The 23,223-nt window shown below is 41.3% G+C and overlaps 1 protein-coding gene across 2 annotated transcripts in view; it reads left to right on the top strand.

Moving 5' to 3' along the window:
* Positions 1-23,223, top strand: part of LOC146519031 (cadherin-4-like) — a 217,642-nt gene that overhangs the window by 161,966 nt on the left and 32,453 nt on the right. For both annotated transcript variants that reach the window (XM_085160823.1, XM_085160825.1), the window contains exons 6-7: positions 11,817-11,972; positions 17,010-17,154. In XM_085160823.1, coding sequence (XP_085016949.1) covers positions 11,817-11,972; positions 17,010-17,154 — 301 coding nt within the window. The remainder of the gene's footprint in view (positions 1-11,816; positions 11,973-17,009; positions 17,155-23,223) is intronic.

Genomic DNA, 23,223 nt, shown 5'->3' with positions numbered 1-23,223 from the left:
AATCTTTCTCAGTGTGGAATGATGGACTTGGAAATGGCCCTTTAAGCCTTCCCAGATTGATGAGCAGCAGCAATTGTCTCTCAAGATCATTGCTAAAGTCTTACCTCCTTGGCATTATGTTAACATACACATGAACACTTCAGACCAGCAAACTGAGAAAACATCTGCTTTTATAGAGTCGGTCACAGTTAATGAGCCAAATAATCAAGTGCATTGGTTTGGCAGCTATTTTCCTATTAATTCCTCAGGAAGTGGTAACGGGGTATTTAAGTTTTTCATACCTCACATCTGCATTTTGTCTTCATTTTGTTCAAAAACACGAAGTGTTCAAGAATTAGATGTTCTGGTGACGGTACATAAAATCAGCTGGTTTCGGCTGATTGGCGAGAAGTCACACCTCATATGAACTTCAGTTCTTGAATACACTATGACTGTAATTTATATCTATGTCTTTATTTACACTGTTAGCGCCTCTTATGAGGACAGTGCTAACAAGTGTTGTCAGCTGACTCCAGGTTACACTAATGAGGTGAAAATAAATTAATATCCGGAGAGATTTCTACTCGTCTCAGACATGGAGCATTTTTGAGTTTTACTCTGAGATTGCATAAATGTAGAGCCTAATTGGATTTAAGCTCTTTAAGTGCTGCAGTGGTTCGATTTTGCAGTTTCCTACAGAGTGCTTCCTGAGTCCCAGTCATCACATTATCTGTCCAAATTATTACCCCACAGCAGTCGGCTGTGTAACATTTTTATATAATGCAATTAGAATTGAATGGAACAACAAACATCACGGCATTATCCTGTAAGTGTAAAGGTGAGGTCAAAGATTTGAAATGTCTCCACTATTGTTTTCTCAAGCCTGTCTATTGGTGATAAAAACTCACTTCAGTTTTTAGTTTCAAGGGGCAGAGTTTGTTGACATGTCTCTTTGGTTTAAATCAGGACATCGCTCACTCGCTTTTCCCCTGACACAATTCCTCAGATTGCGTCCCAGAATCCCAGAGTTTCATCCATAATGATAACACACAGTTTCCAGAAATAAAGTTCCCTTAAATGTAGTTCTGCATACTTTACCTTTTCCTAATGGGGAAGTGCTGTCTAACCCAGCTTCTCCAAAAGATCTGCCAAAACAGCTCGCTTGTTTCCATCTTCTTAGAGTACAGGTCCTCCCTTTGGAGCTGTCCTGAAAGTATGATGCACTTTTCAGCTCTGGCAGATGATTAAATTTTAGAGGCCTTAGACTGTTTGCGCCATTTGATCCTGTTCCTTCTTGGCCTCATTACTGCTTTCTGCTCTTGGAACAACTCTTTCATGAGTGTTCAGCTCATAATGTAACTTTTAAAAGTTTAGGACTAGAAATCGTTGTCATGAAATGATGCATGCTACGGAAGAATGTTGCAGCTTTGCTTTCTTCTCGGCACTTTCACATGGAAAATCATTGTCTGTGATTTAGAAGTGGCCACATATAAATAGATAAATATCCCATAAAAGAAACTGTAATGCTTATTTAATCAATATTTATACGGGCAGTGGAATACATTGCTTCTGTAATTGGGTTAACCCACCGAGAATTACCACCCAAAGCCTCAGTTCCACTCAGCTCTGCAGAGCATTTTAGCATCCTGTTTTATAGCCTGCATCTTTAATGTTTACATTTTCTCTCACCAGTCTCATAAACCTTGTTTCAAGCTAGAACCAGACACCAGACCACCAGGCAGTCAGCATTACCTGCTGGCTAGATTTGCCCGCTAAAAAGGCAGATGAGAGGAAACATCACAGCTTCATTCTTTTTTCTTTGGGTGCACACAATCACCACCGAATAGTATTTGAAATAGCCATAGATTTTTGGTGCGAGGACAGTTCAGTCTGCCTTTGTGAGATTCAGGAAACGCAATCTCCGACATGATAAGTGCAGAGAATTTGTGTACAAAGGAAAATTGTGCACAGGGGGCTTTTGTTTGTCGCTCTGTGTCTGAAGATGCGTGTCTGTCCCTCTGCATTGTCCGTGCGTTTGAGTGAAAGTGTGTGTCTGTCATTCTCAGCATCCCCAGTCGGACAATTAGAAGGTGACAGTCCCATTAGAGCTGGCCCGCTAGTACAAAGGCTGAGTGCTGTTGTGAGTGACACAGAGCTCAGCCTCGCACTAAATAACTGTCAGTCTGCCCTCGTCCACTCTGACCCCTCTGGCAGCCTCCCTCTGAGCCACTTGAACTCCCCTCTGGGCGCTCATTGGCAGCCTTGGCAGCTCCCTGAGCCAAGCGTGGCCCTCCTTTCAAGGCAGGCCTCTAACTGATTGGTTGGACGCTGCTAGCCTTAGGCGTGCCAGAACGGCTTTCAGCTGGCCTCAGGGTGCTGCTGATTGGCTAGGCTGTCACGGACGCAGGTCTCCTGTGGGAGCATGTGGCAGCAGCTTGGGTTTATGGGATGCAATTTGACAGAGGAGGTAGATGGAGAGGAAAAGTGCAAGAGCAGCAAAAAGCTCCCTGCTCCTCCCTCCCTCCATCTGTAGCTCTGTCTGGTATCGTACATCTCTTTGCTGTTTGTTCTGCTCCTTCCCTTTAGTCAGCCTTCCAGCAGCCAGTCATGGCTTCACTTATAATTATCTTTGTGGCAAATTTCTCTTTGCTTGGAAGACCTATAATACGCTTTACCTATCATCCTTATTTTGAAAAGCCTAGCGTAGAGTAGGAGACTGTCGCTTTTTAACGAGTTAAATCTCTCTGGGGGTCTGCGGTCTGCTTGGGGTGGGGTAGGACAAGTACGTCAACCTCTCCGCCTGTTTCATTCCTATTGCAGAGTTTCTTTCTAAGGGAGACAGAATAGTTGTATTTGCTCTGTTCTTCTCCCACGCTGCGAATCAGGGAATTAATGCCATTGTTAATGCAGAGAGACCACTGGTACATTTCAACAGGATTCTCGCCTCTTGCAGAGCTCATCTAAATTGCCTGGCTAATGCTGTAATTGGGTTTGTGAGTCACTTCTTAACTTCCATTAATATTTGTTCTCCCTCTAATTGCCCCTTTTTCCTATCCTACATTTCATTCCTCGGTCTGGCTAATGGTCTGAGGTGGAGGCAGTGATGTGCGCGCGAGTGTGTGCGCTTGACAGAACATCTAATCTATTTTGAGCAGGTACACGATGTTAAAGCTGTGGGACTTCTTTCTCTTCACTGGTTAATGATGAATGGCATGCAGGATGGTTATGGAGGATATTGGAGTTTAAGAGGAAGATGTCAGAAAAGTTCACACTCCAAAATTGTGGAACCACCCCCAGATTCATGATCCAAGTATACTAAGGATGAGAAATATCTGTCTTCCAAAGACTTCCTATCTTAAGGAAAAAGAAAAAAAAAACCACTGTTTGAAGGTTGTTTGTTGGATATGCTGCTGGCATTCTGAATGCTTTCTGCTTTTCATTAAAAGACATGTTCCTTGACGATGCCTCTGCCTTCTCAGAGATTTTCTCCTAAGCTTTCCCCCCGCTCTTATCACACTCACCTCTAACTGGATTGTCTTTTCCTCTTATATATCACATTAAAGAAAAAGTTCCTCTGGAGGGAAAAAACATCACCCCCAAAAGGCTTTAGCCTTGTTTTCTTAAATTGTCAAAAAAGGGGGAAAAAAACTGACTCTATTATCTTTAAATCCAAATCTCTCTCACAGAAGTGTTACCTCAGGAAACCTTAAGAATTCAAAGGACTCAATTCAATTGACTGTATTAGAAAGTGAAAAAAGACCAGTGCTAGTACCGGAGCAGACGAACCTTTCTCAGATGGCAACCCAGCTCGTTTGTATTGACTGGACTCTCACTGCTTCCTTTCCACTGGGAGCAATGGTAGAATGGGGCACATGGGGCTGAGAGACAGAAAGAGACAGACAAACTAATACGCAGCACAAATACAGACTGCACATCAAACAAAAGGAAGGATGTGTAAGGCAAAAAAGACACCATATTCCAAAGCTCGTTCATTTCGTATTCAGTTTCCGATCCATAATGGACTAGCCTGCCTTTGTGCTGTTCTTTATGAGTATAAGGGATAACTGTGTGCGACGGTGGCTGTCAGTGGCTCTCGCTTGAGAGATATTAAACCTGAGCTCTCTGCAGCTTTCCACTCACAGGGCGCCTATGTGACTATTTTTAAAATCATCTGCACCATTCCCTTCTCATGACGCCACTTAACTGACAGGTTTTACCCCATTTGTCGCCACTCTCGCGCGCGCAAGGCTGTTATTGTATTCCGCAGGAAGAAAAGTTGGGAGGCTGGCAAAAACTTGAGGTCCTACATTCTCTCTAATTGGAAATTTTGTTTCCATTTTGTCAGCCCATGTTTCCATTTCTTTCATCCTTCACTTTCTTATTCCCTCCTATTTCATTTTGTTGGATGTTTGTGTGGATGGCCTATCACACTATTTGAATTCCTCTTCCCCATCAAAAGCAGGGTACATCAGCTTTGAAGAGTGACAAGCACACAGCAGGAGGGATCAAAGCAATGCAAAACTGAAATTTAAGAGGAAGTTAAAAAGCATGTAGTTTTGCCATTTCCCTCATGTTCAACAAAGAGAAAACAGATACTGTATAACAGCAGGAAAAGATGAGACATTATCAAACACAGTGATTTTCAAGGATGCCTGTGTAGTTCTCAGATTCACAGATGCTTTTGATAATGCCGTTTAACATAGCAATTCGTCCGTTCGCAGAAACGCAGGTTGGGAACCATTCCCGCGCCCCTATGAGTGCAAAGGTTTGTTGTCAGATCGGAATACTTTAACCCAAGCGGTGACACCAAAGTCAGACTGCTTAAGATAAGAAAATCAATTGTCTTTTCCAGCGTGGCAGTGTCATTTTCTTTCCTTAAAACCACTCAGTGGGCTACAACACATGCAATGAATCTGCTATGAGAGTGTAAAAAAAGGGAAAGGGAAACAAATGAAAGGATATTTTAAAAGAAATTAAATAGCTTGCCAGCAATTCCCCAAGTCAATGGGCAGCAGTGTAAAAAGGCGCAGTAAACCAAATACAAATGAGACATATGAGCTTGCAGCTGAACCCACCACATATTCACACTTCTACTTCAGGGAAATGTGAACTAAGCGGCAACACCATCAGCGAACAAATGAGATCTAATTATCTCTTAAAATCTGGCTGAAAATGCTCAAAATCTTAAGATTGATTCCCGTTTATGCTGAATCCATCAGCTCCTTAAAACAGAGCACCAGTCTACACTATTTCAGTTATAGATGACAAAACTATATTGTTATGTCCTGTGTAAATATGTGCCCTGTGTGCACATATGTCCCTATGTACATCTTTGGCTACTAACTGAGACTAAAAGCAACGATGACTTGTCACTATATACCTACGAGGCATGAAGACAGTAAGTAGGTTCTATTAAAGGAATCCTGATATTTGGCAGATGTTGTCTTAACCGTGTTTGACAGCTCAGTCATAGCATGTCTGTGCCCTGAGTGGTTGGCATCATCTCCCCCCATAATGCATCTCAGCATGGAAATGTCATTACTTTGGCTTTTCCTGCATTTAACTACTTCATATTAACCATCCTTCAAACTTACAGACTTTATACCAAACTCTAATAACTGCTGTGCAGTAGGTGTTTTCATATTTGACTTTTGGTGGCATCGGTGACATTTACTCCTACCAAACATTATAAATAGATGACACTGACATGTTTACCACTAAGCACAGAATATTAAATGTGTCTGCGTTGGGTAGGGATCAAGAGAGAGAAATGGAGCGCAAGCCCCATAGATAAGAGAGTTAAATATAAAAAATTTATTTGACGCAGCTGTAGCATAGACAAAAGCGATGAAACTAATCATAGGCAGTCACAAAAATAAGATTCAAGGGGGAAAAACAACGCTGCATAATTTACAGTGCATTTGATCGTTACCTAGATACAGCAACATCAGATGCCCAACACAAGAGGGAAATTTAGATGTTTTTCAGTCTTATTGTCACTGCTGAATCAATTTATTAATTATGAGTCATAGTAAGTTTTTATTTTAGAGAGACAGAGAGATTCATAGATATAGATATGTGTGTGTGTGTGTTAGCATTATTCAGACCTTCAGATCCATCTGTTGACCTCGAAGGAGAGGTCAAAGGTCATATGTGACATGATATTTTGTCAACTATATGTTGACAGTCCACACCAGGCTTGTACTAAGAGATGCTGTAGCTCAGCACAGGTCATCTTCTAATTGGAAGGTTGGTGGTTCGATCCATTCTGCATACCAGAGTGGGCAAAAAACTGAACCCCAGGTTGCTCTCCAGTGTGAATCTTAGAAAGAAAAGCATTTAGGCATAGAAAAAAGTGCTATGCTAAATGAGGTAAGTTGTGGGAAGTGAAACCCTCAAGGAGATTAGAAAAGAACCAGTCCATTTACAATAATAAGTTATAAAGACTTTATGTCAATTTTCAACAAAATCATTAAGTTGAACTTGAAGATCTTGCTGCATCTATGCCAAAATATAATGGATTGTTTACATGGCTCCACTCTACACCCCTACAAAGAAGTCATTGAAAGCCTCTAGTGCTGTCATGTTTACAGACAGAGTTATGACATGCACGCAAGCACTACCAAAAACATAACCTCCTTGGAGGATGCAATTACACAGTGCTAAACACATAACTAGTCACCTGGCTTAGCTATTGTGTTGCACAAAAGCTTATTTGGGGGAGTAGCTCTGCAGCCGACCAAGCAAGCTGCCTATTTATCTGTGAATGCCGGTTTGTTTACACGTGAACATTATTTGCTGTTCGTTCAGATATATGTGATAGAAGTAAGAATGCAACGACTGGTTATTATGAATGAGCTCTGATCTGATGTGGAGGCAGTGATGAGCAAGCTTGAACTGTTAGCGCTGATTTATTCTAGCGTTTCTTCTTAAATCAGTCATTTTTAAAATTAAAAAAACTTTGATTCCAAATTTATTCTGGTTTGGTCTTTCCAAACCACTACAGCAGAGGTAAGATGAGTAGCACTAATTTAACCGCCCACTGTACGTTCACTGTATGTGTGGGACATTTGCACGAGTACAGGGTATGCTTTTTGGACAAGCATTTGCTCAATTAAAAAAGTGATCATTAGTGGCAAACAGCACGCACCATTGTCCTCATAATAACAGTATATTAATAGGAGAGTCTTTTTTAAGCCTCCCTAACCTGTGGGGGGCCCTTTAATGTGCCCAGAAGGCAAAGCGAGGTGACTGAGCCCAGAGCAATAAAATATAGAGCGAGCCTGGAATGTGTGAAACCAAAGGATTACAACACAGGCCTGAAAGCATGGATGAGACATAAAAGAGGCCATCAAAGCGTGTAAACCATAGAGTCCCATTATTGTGTGACATTAGCCCATGGCACACATAACCCTTAATGATCCCATGGGTGCCTGCAGCACGCTATCCTAATGACTTCCTGGTTAAAGGATAGTTGTTTCCTGGGAAAGAGAAGAATAGCTGCACACGTGCTTGTCCCTTGTACAGCAAAATCCGGCTGTGTTCATTTTGCAGCGTTGCTAGAAATAAGTTAGACTCGGAGTAAATAGATGAAACACAGAGTGCCATCAAATAAACACCAAATTAGTCCCTGTTTATGTCGGCATCAAACTACTTATGCAGATAGGGCGATCATACAGGGTTGGATCAATTAAAGGAGATTTGGACAGACTGAAACTTCACAGTGCGCTAATTAGGCAGCCAGCCGCTATGCTAAATAAATGGAAATGTATTCCTTTACGTTTCTTTTCTTCTATGTGTTTGCGTGCCTTGTTTCACCCCAAGGAGTTTAAGCAGAACACTAATTCTTCATCTAATTTTCTCCAACTCCCATTGCTCTCTGTGTCTCTCTGCCTCCATCCCTCTCCATCTTTCTTCTCACGCTGATAGCTTGTCTCCCAGGATCCTAGCAGTTGTCAGTAATCAAGGAAATCACTCTCAAAGAGCTACAAATAGGTCACTTATCTGATGTCTGGTCTGATCTGACTGAGACAGACAACCAGTTAAGTCCCTTGCATCTGCCTCTCCCTGCTATTTTAAGTGTGATTAGTAGCCATTCTATCTACTAGGAGGAACTGAAATAACAAGGAGAATTAAAGATGGGGATAGATAGACACTGAGCGAGAAAGCAAGAGGAGGACAGAAATCCCTGCTTTCATCATTAGCATTCTATTCAAATGGCTCAATTGAGCAGTTGTCACTCATGGGATTCCCGGGGCTCCGAGAAGCCGTGCTTCTTCATTTATTCAATTTATTGATATAAAGACTCTTCATTAAGAGACACCAACAAATATGACATCTGGTCTCATGTGGCCTTGATGTAGAATTTTAAAAAGGCGTAAGAGCAAAAGGCCGCATGATGTGTAAGAGTTCCTTTGTCTCCTCGTGGGGCTATTATACTGAATTGCCAACTGCACTCTCTGAGCTTTGAAGTTCCGCCGAAGAAACAGATTGCTCGCAAACACACACTGTCGGTAAGTAAACGTGCACAAGTCCGCATGCAGACTCGCATACCCGTGGCAGGTGAAAATTTCATGATTCCCTCATGACGGCCTTGTGAATTATTGAACTGAGCTGGTCCTTTTGATCCACGCATTGGTGCACACAGAGAGAATCTCTTACCTGTCAAACACTTCACTAAACTCACATACATGACTACAAGCTGCTTCTTATCCACCCAGGAAATGTCTATGCTAAAAAAAAAAAAGAAAAGAAAAAGCCGATTCGGGGTGGTAAATTTTTCTTTTTCTTCATCTTCTTCTTCTTCTTTCTGGCTGTCCCTGCAGCTTGAGCAGATGTTTGTTGTTTGCGCGTGTGTGTATTTCTTCTGGTTTTGAGCACAGAGTCCTTAACGTGTTTGTCTCCTTCACAGATAAGACAGAGGATTTCACAGGCACGTTCTCATTACTGAAATGCATAATGCGTCTGATCTGCTCCACATTATCTGTCTGTTATCCAAACAAATGACACTGATGATGAGGGTGAATGATCAAATTATGTTATTGTTTATGCCATAATTTCATCCTGCTTTGATTGGCAGATAGTGGGTGTTGTGAATAATAAATGCAATTAGTCCTACAGTATCTTCGTGCTCCAGTGATTAAATGCCAAATGGAACCGCCTAAGTGCACAGATTGATAGAATTTTTACAATATTGTACATTACACCTGAACCTGCAGCATCCACAAATGGATCCTGTGCGAAGCGAGCTCAGGAAATGAAAATTGTGAAAGCTACAGAGGAGCGCTGCACCGTGGGTGTGGGAGCACCACGTTCGAAATTAAGAGAGAGGGTATCATGTTCAAACAGAGAAATGTTTTATGCAGCAGCCACCGTCACCACTGAACGGATGAAGTAATTTCATTTTCATGCATGATCTGCAGCCCCACAGACCAGGAAAATTGCATAGGAGGGGGAAGAGAAAGATAGAGAGAAAAAAGAGTCAAGACTTCCCTTTTCTTCATTTCTCCATTATTCCCTCTGACTTGTAACCATAGTGATGGTTCAGTCCCAATAAAGTAGAAAAAAAAAAAACAGGAAACCCGGCGTTGTGTTTAGAACGTGAGTTTGAAGTCAGAGGAAAGATTATTTGATTGCCGCTGCAGAGCTAAAACACCAGCACCGAATTTAATTGGCAGCTATCCCGATTATTGATTGATTCTCTCACTCCGCGCCTCCCATAAACCCTCTTCCTTCTACACTCACTAAAGCCTCACTACGGTCACTCAAAGCCTGCGTCATCCTGCACTGCACTCTCTTGCACTGCTGACATTTTTGGAAGTATTTGTACTTTTTCCTCTGTTCTACTCTTTTAATATATATTATTGGAATAAAGCATTGCAGCTTTTTTCACTACAGTTAATGATTTTCCGTTTTTCTCTGTTTCTCTACAGTAAAACTTGCATATGCAAATTTATCACAGTCATATATAATAGATTAAATTAGAAGAACAAATTATTGGGCCATTTGTAATACTTTCAGGAATTTAATGAACAAAATGGTTAATTAATTCATTGTAATCAGTATTGTCAGTTGTAGCTTTGCAACCTATAATCAGCAGTGTGGCTACTTAACTCAAGCCCACCCATAATCCCTGTAAAATCCCAGGGAAAAGTCAAGGTGTGCTAGTTATTGACTATTGTAATCAGTCGTTTGCACTGCTTTGAGACAATCAAGATGTTTAGCCTCTTATCTCTCACCCAGTACTACCAAGCAGGCATCCAGTTAGCTGAAAGTTATTGTACAACATGACAACAACCGCAAACACACAAAAATCTTTAAAAACAAAAAAACATAATTTTGCTATGTTTTATTAACTGTTATTAAATTAATAACAGTTTGGGTTTTTTGTTGTGAGTTCTTATTTAGTTTAACCACTTTACTCCCATAAAGTTATTTAAAAAAAACTGAGAAATTGGCTGGAAAGGATGTCATTTCATAAACATCACCAGTGGTAATTCTTTATGATTACTAGCTGATTTTTGTTGTAATGTGCAGCAATTAAATGGAAACAAGCTTCTTCGTCCTGCTCCCTTATTCATCACAGCAGGTAGCACAATGTGTGGGATTTGACAGGTTTTCACACCAGATGTAGTTCCTGACAGGTCGCTCTGAGGCGTTTGGGTCTCCTCCTGGTCTTGAACAAGGTATCTGTTGCTTGTTTAGTGAATGTGGACGCCTCTACACTACAGACACACAAGTAATCAAGTGAAAACCAAGTGGGCTGTTTTTTAACATCTTTTGTTAACGTGAGCTCTCAAATGTCCATCCCTGATAGAAATGCCCCTTTCAAATAAAAGGTATGAATTAGCTATATAAGTATATTTAACTGTACTTTAGGGTTAGTATCTGTAAGTATTTGTCCACAGACAGCCAAGCCTGTCCATACTACTAGAAGGTGTAACTGCAAACATACAACAAGAGAGAAAGAGTTATCGGGGATATGTGTAAATATTTTATTTTTATAAAGTTTGCTAGTCCAGGCGCAAACTGGCCGGATTGCTGTTGATCTGGTTTTCGAGGTTATTCATCATTTATCTGTGAGACTTGTCCTGCAGATGCACAGAAAATCCACAGTCTTGGTTTGCTGCTGGCAATGGTAGACCTTGTTCTGCTCCCTGGGAGATCGCTTGCAGCAATCTACCATTGCCAGCTGCAGTTCAGTATGGTGGAGTCTGGGGACCCATCAGGAATCTTTTGATGGCTAGGCCTCTGGGGGCGGTGGTCAGTTCTCGGGATTTCCAGTGTTGACATCCGGAAAATGAAAAAGTGGAGAAAAAAAGTCTATGAAATGAGAAGAAATGTAAAATGAAGTCATTAATCAGTTTCACGCAGTCCAGGAAAGTCTCCATCAGAAAAACTGTCATTGTTAGACATGAAGTCATGTTGATTTTTTTTTCAAGGTTTCTGCCATATTTCAGACATGTGCCATAAAATCTGCCATAAAAGTAAAGAAAATCAAAGATTGGACAAAAATCTGCTGGCAGTACATCTATTTCCCCTCAGTGCACAATGTTCAATCTTCCATTTTCACCTCTGGGCTGTAGGTTCAAAGACACAAAAGAGAGCTTTCTGTGAAAATGTTCATCATCAACATATCTATCAAACATTCCACATACTGTTAGTTTTCTCACAAACTTTTAGTTTAATGTCATAGTGTGTTTTTGACAATTTATGTCACATACTGTTCTGCTCTGAACATTTTGTACTTTTTGTTGCAATTGCAGGCAAAGCTTGAAAGGACTAAAAAAAAAAGATTTTCCTCTCTGTTCAACTTGCTTCTCTGGCTCTGTCCTCAGATCCGCTCCGATCAGGATAAGGATGTGGGCATCCGCTACAGCATCACCGGAGCAGGCGCTGATCAGCCCCCGAGTGGTATCTACAACATAGATCCCATCAGCGGCAACATGTTTGTCACCCAACCTCTGGACAGAGAAGAAAGAGCCTCCTTCCATGTAAGAAAGAAACGTCTCTACTCGCCTGTTTTTGTTTTCTCTCTAGCTCCAGTTATGTCTGTCTCATTATCTCCCAATTATCCCTGAGGAAATGTGCCGGGGCCCATCTCTTCCCCATCTACCTTTCCTTTTAACAAGTAATGTTGTCTGCCAAAACTAAATGACAAGTCAGGGTGCATTCAGAGCAATCACTGCTCTGATGTACAGTACCTTCACATCAGCCGCTCCAGGCGTTAATTGAAGCTGAAATCAGCTATGAAATGAAGAACGGTTTGACAAAACTCACTGCCGCGGAAACTGCCATATGGATTTGGGTTTAGCAGTGCAGACTAGGAGGATTTGAACACACAAATACAAAGTGATGTGCAGGTAAATTGTTGTGCACGTTTGTGCCATCAGAGCTAACAAGCTTGGCATATGTGTGTATGAGCTGGTATATGCGTGTGTTTCCGTGTATGGCTTGCTGATTGATAGCGGATTTACCGTTAGTGGGCTCAGGTCTTCTTTTCCACCTCTCTTACTTTCTGTTCGTGTCCCACTTTCCTTTTTGCACTTCAATCCCACACATTGTTGCAAACTTACCTCATGCACTCTGAGCAGCTGCGCTGCTCATTGGGGCAGGCTGACAGCTGTATAGTTAGCCTACATGTGGCCTCGTGATTCCCCACCACACTCACGCACACATATGCACACAGAGAAAACCAGATGATTGGTCTCTCTGGAACCTTGGGTTAAACAGCTTTGCATATGTGTGAATTAAATATGCAGGGCCACATGAGGTTTGTGCTAATGCTAGGCCATTGGTTCATATACCCACACTACAGGTTTCAATTTATCTCAGCAAAGACTAACACCTCCACTTGAGGTGAACGCCGGTGTCAGAGTCACAACTCCTGCGCGCCTGTCAGCGTGATGGATGGCTGAGCCGCCGATAGAGCTAATTCAAAAGCATGCTCCTGTCTCTTCAGGAAAGAAGGGAGGGGGTGCCTTCATTGCACACACTCAGCATTATGCCAACAGTACAAACTTTGAATGTATACACACAGGCACGCACATAGCCTGTATACGCATTGGTAAATTACACAAAGCTCTATGTGATTGTCTTCTTGATTAGTTTGTCTTGCTTTTCTCATGCAGATGATCCTCTTGTTCCCTCACTTGCTGCATTCAGACTCTGGTCATACCCTGGACCCTGTCTCTCCATACCTGCTCGTACTCTCAACCAGCAAATTGGGATCAATAAAGCAGGCAGGTTATTGGTCCCTGGGAAAGGACAGCCGCTCAGTAAACAGTTCTTATTTGACACAACCTGTAGTGAAAACAGCATGTATGGTTGAGAGCACTTCAAGTTGAATGAACCTCCTATTTAGACACCGTGGACCCATGCTGCTTGTGATGTGATGTATGATTTACTGCAGGAGAATGTAGCTAGTGATCGACCCACGGGAAATTTAGTCCATGACTTTCCTCCTTTTAACTTGATAGGAAGTTCCCAGCACTACTGTGTGCCCTCATAGGCCAAACTTTGCTTGTTAGTTTTGGATTCAAGAGAAAAGAGAGACAAGACTGCTGTTTTTGACAGACTAGCACCAGGGGGAAGTGATCTGTGAGGTGAGAAGAGTGGGTGTTAGCCTGAGCTTCAGTTTTGTAATACAGACCTACTGTGATGAAGCAGGGCACAAGTAGAATTGCAAGAAGAAATAAAAACCCAAATGTGCTTTTTTTCTTTTTCCATCTTTTGTTGCATGAATGCATGCACTTAAGCATACAGGAAGGGTTATCATCTAAAAGATCCGGTCATGGACAGCTGGTATACAGCATTTTTTCAACTGGCCTCAAATACAAGTAATTTTCTGGAACCATTATGCTTATTACTGTATTTATATTGATATTGCATTCAGCTACAGTAACAGCCTGTGAGGCTTGAAATGGCAATACTAACATGTTTATGTTGTGACGCCATGATGTTAACGTGTACTAAATGGCTTTAAAAATAGACACTAATGGTAATGTAATTAGTTTTGCAAGCATTTGGAGTTAAATCAACGAGCTGGACACGGGACACAAGATGTCTCAGTAAATAAGTTTAAACTTTGACCAACTGCTGGAACTCGACTTTAAAAAATCAAAAGATATTCAGATTCATTAGACTTTATCTTCTAAGCTAGGTTGTCTTAAACAAATCAGGAAATCCATGGCCTCCAAAAAGTAAGTCTTAGCTAAACTACAACTGAAATCATAAGTTATAAGTGTGAGTTATTGTGAGCGAGGTATAATTAAAATAGTGTAAATGCTTATCTAACTACGTGTCATGTGAGCACGCGAAGATCCAACACAGTCAAGCGAACAGTAAACACTCTTTGCCAGCTCCCTAATACAGAGTGTCTGTGTAGAATTTGCCAACATGGGCATAGCAACAATATGGAACTAGCACAGGTAACTGCCCACTAAATATACAGCAATTGGGTAGCTGCTCTGTGCCCTGCTTCCTGTAAGAGCCACTCATGCAGCAAGCTGACCAAATCCAAACTGAATATTTCATCTACACTATCTGCTGTTCGATACAGCACGTGAGACAGAAAAAACTCCAACAATGTTCATGTGAGGTTATGTATGACACATCTGTAAAGGATAACTCATGAGCTTAATATTCCATGCCTAATTAAGTGAGCGCTTCTTAATTTTAAGTTAATGCAATGGATTTGGTTTAGATGACTTGAAAATAAATCACCTCTGAACAGCCTACTGGTTATTTCTTTTGGCGAGATAAGAATAGCGCTTCACAATATAAATTTTACATGTTATGAGATGAAGATCTAAGTTTTTCCTTGCAACGCTCACGCCTCATACATTGGACTGAGGCATGAGTGTTGCAAGTTAATTACTAATTAACTCTCAACATGAGCATTGGCCAGAAGTCATTAATCACTACATGAGTCTTTATCATGGCGGACTGTTGCTAGCTAAAGTGTAGCACTATTCTCAGCCACACTGCAACAAGGAGTGAGTATATACAGTTTATTTACTCATGTATACATACATATATTGTACAAAGAGTACATATAGGAAGAAAGAGTACGTGAAGGAACTAAAGAGAAGAAATTATGTGATTTTGTGACAGGCTGCTAAAGCTACAAGGTAACCTTGGCCTCAGAATCTTAGCAGAAAAAATAAACACTCCACTTGAAGCACCATGCTAGTATAGCTATACATTGGCTAAGGGAGCCAATGGTGCAAAGTACAAACTGTATTTCTCCTCTGTGGTTGGTCTAGTCATCCTAAAGCTCACGCTGCAGAATACTGATGTTGCTTTCCACACATACATTTGCAGTTTGCACAAGGCACACTCATCCGGGCCCTGTGATCACATTTCCAACCCCGCCACTGAGCACACAAACGCAGAGACACATAAACAGACTCCCGAGAACATACGCGGGAAGACACATGCAGAAATGTGAATATATAAACGCTGACACATATAGAAATAAAAGAAAACGTGCAGGAATATACACACGCACAAATCCGCAAGCAGAAAGGACAGAACACACACAAACGAAAACACAGTGTGACACAAAGACAAAAATACACAGCGGTCGCACATACACACCCGTGCAGTTGAGGCAGCCACACATATCGCAGTCGCACATATCACAGTCACACTTTCCACACTGTGCAGTGTTCACAGCTGAGAAAACAGATTGGGCTTGTTTGTTTGTTGGGTCTCCTCTCCATGTTTGTTTGCTGTGCTTCAGCCAATGGAAAACTAGCATCTTGAGGATCATTAAGTGGCTAAAGAGGGCTCTTTTGATTGGCTGTGCACGCCTCCCCAGTGTGTAATCTTCCTGCTCGTCGGCGTCCGTGTTAATGTGTATAAACATGTGTCTGAATTGGTGTTTGGAATGCTCAAGCAGTTCGGCTAGGGTTCGATGAATCCTTGACAGACAGGCACAAAAGCCAACATGATCGGTGGTGTTTTGGCAAAGGCAGGTGCCGCCATTCAATCTTTCATGTCGCCCCACAATGCATCACGGTTTCCTGTAAATAGGCTGACAGGAAGACCCTCCTCGACTGTGTGCAGACAAAATATTTTGCTGCCAGCGTGTCAGTTTTAGCCAGAATGAGAGCCCTTCTCCATTTAACAAGCCAAGCTGTGATTGAATAACATTTCTGCAGAGGATACGAATGTGTATGCAATTGAATGAGAGTAATGTAAGTCATGGTGAACAGTGCCAGTTTGGTTCCAGGGCTATTACAAAGCTTTGCGTAATATTAGATATCATTAGAGGGGATTGGTGGGGAGAAGAGGGTGTGTAAGAGCAGTGGTGGAGATTAAGACATTCCACTGCAGATGATGATTGCTTTTGTCAGTCTTGCCTGTTCAAGCCCCCACACCTCCACACTGCCTCTTTGTATTTTCATCTCTCATTTGCTTCCACAGGACTCGTTCACTCTTCTCTTCGTCCCATCTCATTCGCCGTTTTTTTCCCGCCCCTTCTTTCTTTCCCTCTCTCCTCTCTCTTTCTCTCTTCTCACACTGTGAATTGTCAAGGAACAGCTCATCAGACGGAGACATCCATCCAAATGGATGGCTTTGTCAGAACAAACTGAGACAAACATTCTCCCTGAACAAAAAGAAACCACAGCTTGAGCAGCAACACCTCTCTGATATTTTTCAGGCCTCTGGCTGTGCTAACAACAAAATAGGTGTTGTTTGTGTGTTTGGAACATTTCACTGCTTTGCCCCTATCTGTGCTGTTGTGGTCCGTGCCAAGGTACCAACAGGATACTCATGCCCCGTTGGCAGACATGAAAAAGAATATTTGCAGATTATATGAAGATGCCAATTAACAAAGTCGAGGAAGCTGTTGGTACTGAGGTTTTTCCTTTCTGCAGAATCTTTGCAGAGGGTCTTATGAATCAATCCGATGCCTCGTTATCAGACTTAGTTGAGCTATATATGGAATATTCATACAACCTCAAATGCTGTACTGAATGCTAATGATATAATTTTTTTCTTTCACTTGGGCCTTTTTATAGCTGCGTGCACATGCAGTGGACATGAACGGGAACCAGGTGGAGAACCCGATCGACCTGTACATCTATGTGATCGACATGAATGACAACAGACCCGAGTTTCAAAACCAGGTGTATAACGGCTCTGTGGCAGAAGGATCCAAACCAGGTACCAAATATTTCTACTTGTGATGAGATCATGAATCTAATACAGTCTAATGTGAAAATGTACATTATTCAGCCATAATGTACAAAAAGTTGTCTGCAGTCTTGAGCAACTCATTTTTTAAGCATTAGTTCTCCAGACTCTTTGAAGGTCTTTTTTCTTTAGACAGTCCTTGTACCTGACCATTTTCACTAGATTTTTTTGCTTGCTTGTTTGTTAATTAGGTCATTTTAAACTGACATATACATTTTTCTAGAATAAAAAGTCACCTAACTCAAGGAATGAACCTGTGCTGTCTATACACATATCTGGCAACTCAGCAAAGAACCAATTTTAAATTGTTACCTTCAGGCATTTTAGCTTAATTTGTCCCATTTTCTTTAGTTAAATATATGAAAGGATAGATTTAGGTATGCCAAAGACAGCACAGTTTAACATGAAATATTAGTTTTGCAAAGTATTTCCCAAAGAGGTAATAGCTAATAACCTGGGATACTCTGAACTGGTAATGAAGTGTGTCTGTAAATGATTTGAGGAAACTGGGCAAGTGGAGGACAAACGAAGAAGTGTCAGGCTTAAAAACTGTCAGATGAACAGTATCTGAAGGTCAAGTCCTAAAAAAAACACCTTACACCAGCGGTCCCCATCTTTTTTGCACCACGGAGTGGTTTATGTCCGACAATATAAAACCAGTACCGGTACCAAAAAAATGACGATTTATTCATTACAATGGGAAAAGATCCAGGGAAACCGAGTTAACTATAAAAGTGATAAAAAAACGATAAAAAATTTCACACTCAAGCCTCAACTCTCGTGGCCCGGTACCAAACGACGCACGGGCCGGTACCGGTCCATGGCCCGAGAGTTTAGGACCGCTGCCTTACACAGCCTGAGAGATGCAAATGGCCCTTTGGTTAATCCATCTACTGTTGACTGAATCATCAAAAAATAGTCTCAGTGGAAGGGTGGTGCCATTCTTAAAGAAGGGAAACAGGGAGAAAAGGCTGAGGTTTGCCAAATCTTACAAGAACTGGACTGAAAGTCAACAGGCCTTATGGAGTGATGATGGGGTTCAACTCGCCAACATGTTCAAAAAAGAGGTCAGAGGGAGGCACAACAGCAAGTGTGTACAGCCTACTATAAAACACAGCGGAGGTCTGTCATGGCTTAGGGCTGCATTTCAGTCAGTGGTGCTGGAGATCTTGTCCAAATTGATGGATTTATTAACACAGAAAAGTACAGTCATATTTTGAGCAACCATGCAATACCATCAGGAAAGCATTTGATTGGCAATAGCTTCAATTTTCATCATGAAAATTATCTCAAACATACTGCCAATGCAGTAAAAGCATACCTGGATAGAAAAACACACAACATGGATTTGCCTCCCCAGAGCCCAGAATACACAGATATAATGTAACATTGATATACATAGTTTTGAGTTCAGCGACTTACAAGAAATATATGTCATCATCATGCTGGTAAATCTGTTTAGAAATCATAAGAAAATATTCCTTAGAGATATTAAGAATCAAATCAGTGTCAACTAACATCTCCCCAATAATACGAACAGCCCAGTGTTAGAAAACATGACAAAAAGAGTAGCGTACTCGGCTCTGCAGTCAGACTTACTTGTTATTACACTCACAGTTGTGATTAGAGAAAATGGAAAAAAGAAAAGGTTTTATTTGTCTGCTTCAACAGTGCAAGGTGTGAGTGCAAAATGTTTCTGTTACAAAAACAGAAGACAAGATTTAAATATCCTGCCATCACCTTCAAAGTCTTCACCTTCAGAATTCACCTACCCTGCTTACATGATGCGGCTCCCTCCAGCTTCATCCTTTTCCTAAAGATGAAATACAATTTCCGGAGTCATTGCCTGACACATTGGAGACGATCCAGTCAATGGCACAAATGGTCAGACCTGCACTTCCAGGAAGCAATCCAAGTTTAGCTAGAGCACTGCAGCGCAAACAGTACCTGGATGGTAGAGGTGGGCGATATAACCTCAAAATGATATCATCATATTTCTCAGAAATTCACAGTAATGATATTTGTGAAATACTGAGCATTTCAAGACTGCAGCTTTGATGACAGACTACCTAATACACAGTATGAGTGCATTACTGCCAAGTACCATCAGCAGCATTATAGTGCAATAGCAATGACGCAGCATAAGTCAAATGCAAGCACAAAAATAGCCAAGGTTGTGCATTCCCTGGAAAATTTAAGCAAAACTATAACATAACTGCTTAACACGTGAACAATAACAATAACTAAAGTAACTTCACGTCGTAACGTCTCAGCACAATAAAATTGTCACATAATGAAACTGAAACTGAAAAGTGGACATAAAGTACTTTTTGCTTGAGATGTTGAATTTCAGGTCGAGTTTTTTAACCAGCTGCTTAAAGCCCTCCTTTACCTGCAACCACGTCAGTGATTTCCATCCACTGTTTACTGTTCCTGTCATACGGAGCATTCAAGCGATGCTCCTGTCTCACATCACCAGCTGCTAGCATCTTTTTCTTGCATACCATCATATCATAACTTTGCACCCCTAATACTGATGTGTTATACATACAATCTGTTTTTAGGGGGAGAGTTTGGGAACTCGACTGAACTCTGGTTAAGTAGTTAGGAGCTTCGTTTTAAGTCAACAGCTTTATTTCACTGAACTAATCTAGTTAATGTGCTGATCTGAAAAGGCTGCCTTCAGGCCTTTAGACACAGTATAACAAATACAAAAACTACCTGTAGCACTAATAACTGTATAACTAATAACCCTAATCTGTCAAAGGATGGGGCAGCCTCACAAATTCTTATTGTTTGACTTAGTAACTGGGGGTGGTTGGGGTGTATAGGTGCTATAGGGGCTATAAAATACCTGCGAACACAAGTCTGTAATTACTTAATACCCACTTAATACAGCAATCTCAATCACTGCATGGAAAATCATGACTCCACGGCCCTTTTTGTCATCATACTGTGCTCTTCTCAAGATAACTAATGTAACAGTTCATTGGAAGCTGTGCGGTAGCCATATTTACATTAATTATTACTGAGACTTGCAAAAAAATTTGTTGTTTATGGGCCCTTTTTACATTAGCTTATAAGATCAATGTTTCACCGTGACTCTTGGCTTTTTCCCCGTTGGTTTAGACAAGGCCACGTCGGCAAGATATTTGTGTTACAGCATCTTGGCTGGATGCATCGTTATCAGATTCTGCAGAGCATGGAGAGATGTAGAGCTTCTCTCAGAATCAGGGAACAGAGTTGCGGTCAGTGCGAAGCCAGAGACAAGATCAGAATGCACAATGTCTCGACTGGAAGAACTCCTGTTTTAACAATCAGACCCTCAGGACCCGTGTTTGTCTTCACAGCGTTCAGATATTGTTCTGCTGCAAGTTTAATCTCAGGGGGATTTGTAAACAATATAGGAACGCATGTTGCGCATGTGTATGTGTTGGACTGTGTGTGTGTATGTGTGTGTGTGTGTGCGTGTGTGTGTGTGTGTGCGTGCACGTGAACGCTGGTTACTCCTCAGTGGAGCGTGGGTCTATATACAGAGCTCCTAATTAGCGAGGGTAACCAGACATTCCAAAAGCTACTTTCTTTGTTTTTCACTCTGATTCTGTCTGTGTAGTTTCAAATGAAAGAATGTAATGACAAAAAGTGTTTGAATTCAATATTGCATTAAGCCGGGCAAAATCTGTGATACCAATTAACAACAAAAACGTTACACTCTGTACAATATAATTGCTCTGCCCTTCATTAAGCAATCACTGCCAAGTAACACTTGTTTGCGGAGCACACACTGTTAGGTGTCAAGATGGGCTGTGCGTGTTTTTTGTTTAAAAAACAGTCATATTTCACGTGGAGGAGCACGGCCCCTTTTTGTTTTCTTTTGTACAGTCATTCGTCTGAAATTTGATGAATTTTAATTAGAAAAATTAGACCGCGTGTTGGTCTAATTGCATGTTTAGTCGAAGAAAACAACGATTTATCTTCAGCAGAGGTTCGAGACATACTCTTATACTTTTCGGGCCCATTTAAGCGTTTAATACATCCTCAGCCAGTTAAATCTTTTACAGCCTATTAATAGATCCAGTCTAGGATTCCAGTTAAGTGCTGCAGAGCTTTGCTGAAGTTCGTTTTTATACCCACTATTTCTAATTAGCGAACCTGGCAGACAGTTGAATGTGCAGTCAAGTGCTTTTGAAATATGTATCCTGAGTTTGACTCAAATCTTTTGGGGATTTTTTTTTTGTACAACTGGAATCACTAATACTTTAAATCACTAAATCTAAGGCAACAAATGAAAATACATACATTTGATAAAAGAACTTAAATCTCCAATACAAATAGAAGGTGCTGTGAGTTTAGCAATAGTGTATTTGCACTGGATTTTTCCCTTTTTTCGTTTTCTCACCTCGTCCCACCTGTTTGACCCGTCTTCATTATTTGTGGCACTTCTTCTTGCTTGCCGGTGGATTATATCATGAGGAGGAGCACTTTTACATAAATTGACATTTTCAGTGATTAACAAAAAAAAAAAAGACCGTGAAATCTCTCAGGTGTTGCCCAGAGTGACACACTATCTTTCCATGCTGGCAACAGGTGGAGTGAAGCCTGTCACAGCACAGCAGCTGACAGGTGCTGCTCTGGGCAGCAGTGCTGCTGTACACAGTATCTCTCAGCATGCCTCGATCTCAGCCTTCCAGTGCACACAGCACATTTAAAAAGCATTAAAAGAATTCCAACACATTTTTCCACAAGTGCAGAAAAGTTATGCTCATATTTCAAAACAATATTGCCACATCAAAAAGAAATGATGTAAGTTTTTATGTGACAGGTTAAGACTAAAAAGCCTGAACTATGAGATAAATGCCAGAAAATTGGCTTATCTTAAACAAATTAAAAAGATATGAGGTGGTTATGGTTAAAATTATCGTACACTGATGATGTAGAGGTTGGTAACTATGTATCAAATATGATACACTTGACATTACAGGGTTAAAACTTGACAGCACACTCACTTTGTGTCCAGAGTCAAGCTGAATTTTGTCTGTAATTTAAGAACCTGCAGGCATATTTTCTCTCATGTTGATGCTCTGAAGGAGAGTTAGTTTGCATCACCATAATGACAGATATCTCCACAGCTGAGTCTTTCAATGCTTTGGCCTCATAACAGTTGGGTTTTCAGCGTAAATTCTTTAAACAGCTTAGGTTAAACTGTCTGTAAGTGTGCCTTTCGTCTTCAGTATGCACAATAGAAAATGTTTGAGGCAGTTCAAATGGTTTTGTAACTCCACCCCTAAAGTGCAAAAAATTCACCTGAATGCATCAAGCGCCGGATGTATCACTTTCAGCATCGACAGATGCAGCTATCAGAGGTTCTCTGAAGCATTACAACACACCCTCGTAGCTAGCACTGTGCGAAAGCCATCAAAGAGGAAGTCCTACAGGGAACCGCCCTTATCGCCATCACCAGATGTTACTGTTGGGTAGAGATCTGATCACACAACCAGGCAGGATCAGCTCTGAAATCCACACAACTGACACGTTCTGTCACCAGGACCTTGCTCAGCCCCAACAAACCTGTGAGTATTGGAATTAATTTTTTGCAGGTAATCAAGTCTACTCATGCAGTGCTCCATATTCAGCTTATGTCAGCAAGGAATGAATAGAGCTGAGTCTGAATATGAAGGCATCGAGTAAAGCTTGGTGAACCTGCTACTCCTCATGCAGAATACAATAAAAGAAATCCCCTGCACGCCTGCTGTGGCTAAATGCCTATAAGCTCAGGCTGACATGCATATTGAAAAAACAACAACATACATATCAAACGCCAGCGTCATCAAAAAAGGACACTAGAATGGCCTTACACTCCAGAAAATCTCTGAGACTGCAGCATGAGACAGTCCTTACATCGTGTTAAGTGGGCTCAGATAAAGATTTGTCATGATGGCGTGACTTCTTCAGAAAGCTCTTGTGTTCTGAGGCAGCGGCGTACTCAGAACATCTGCCCTGTGATGTTCTGTCCTTCTGCTTCCCTCCCCCGTCTCCCTG

This window comes from Neolamprologus multifasciatus, chromosome 5, assembly GCF_963576455.1.
Source record: "Neolamprologus multifasciatus chromosome 5, fNeoMul1.2, whole genome shotgun sequence".
Classification (NCBI taxonomy): Eukaryota; Metazoa; Chordata; class Actinopteri; order Cichliformes; family Cichlidae; genus Neolamprologus; species Neolamprologus multifasciatus.
The sequence above is the reverse complement of the archived record's forward strand: the minus strand, read 5'-3'. Positions and strand labels throughout refer to the sequence as shown.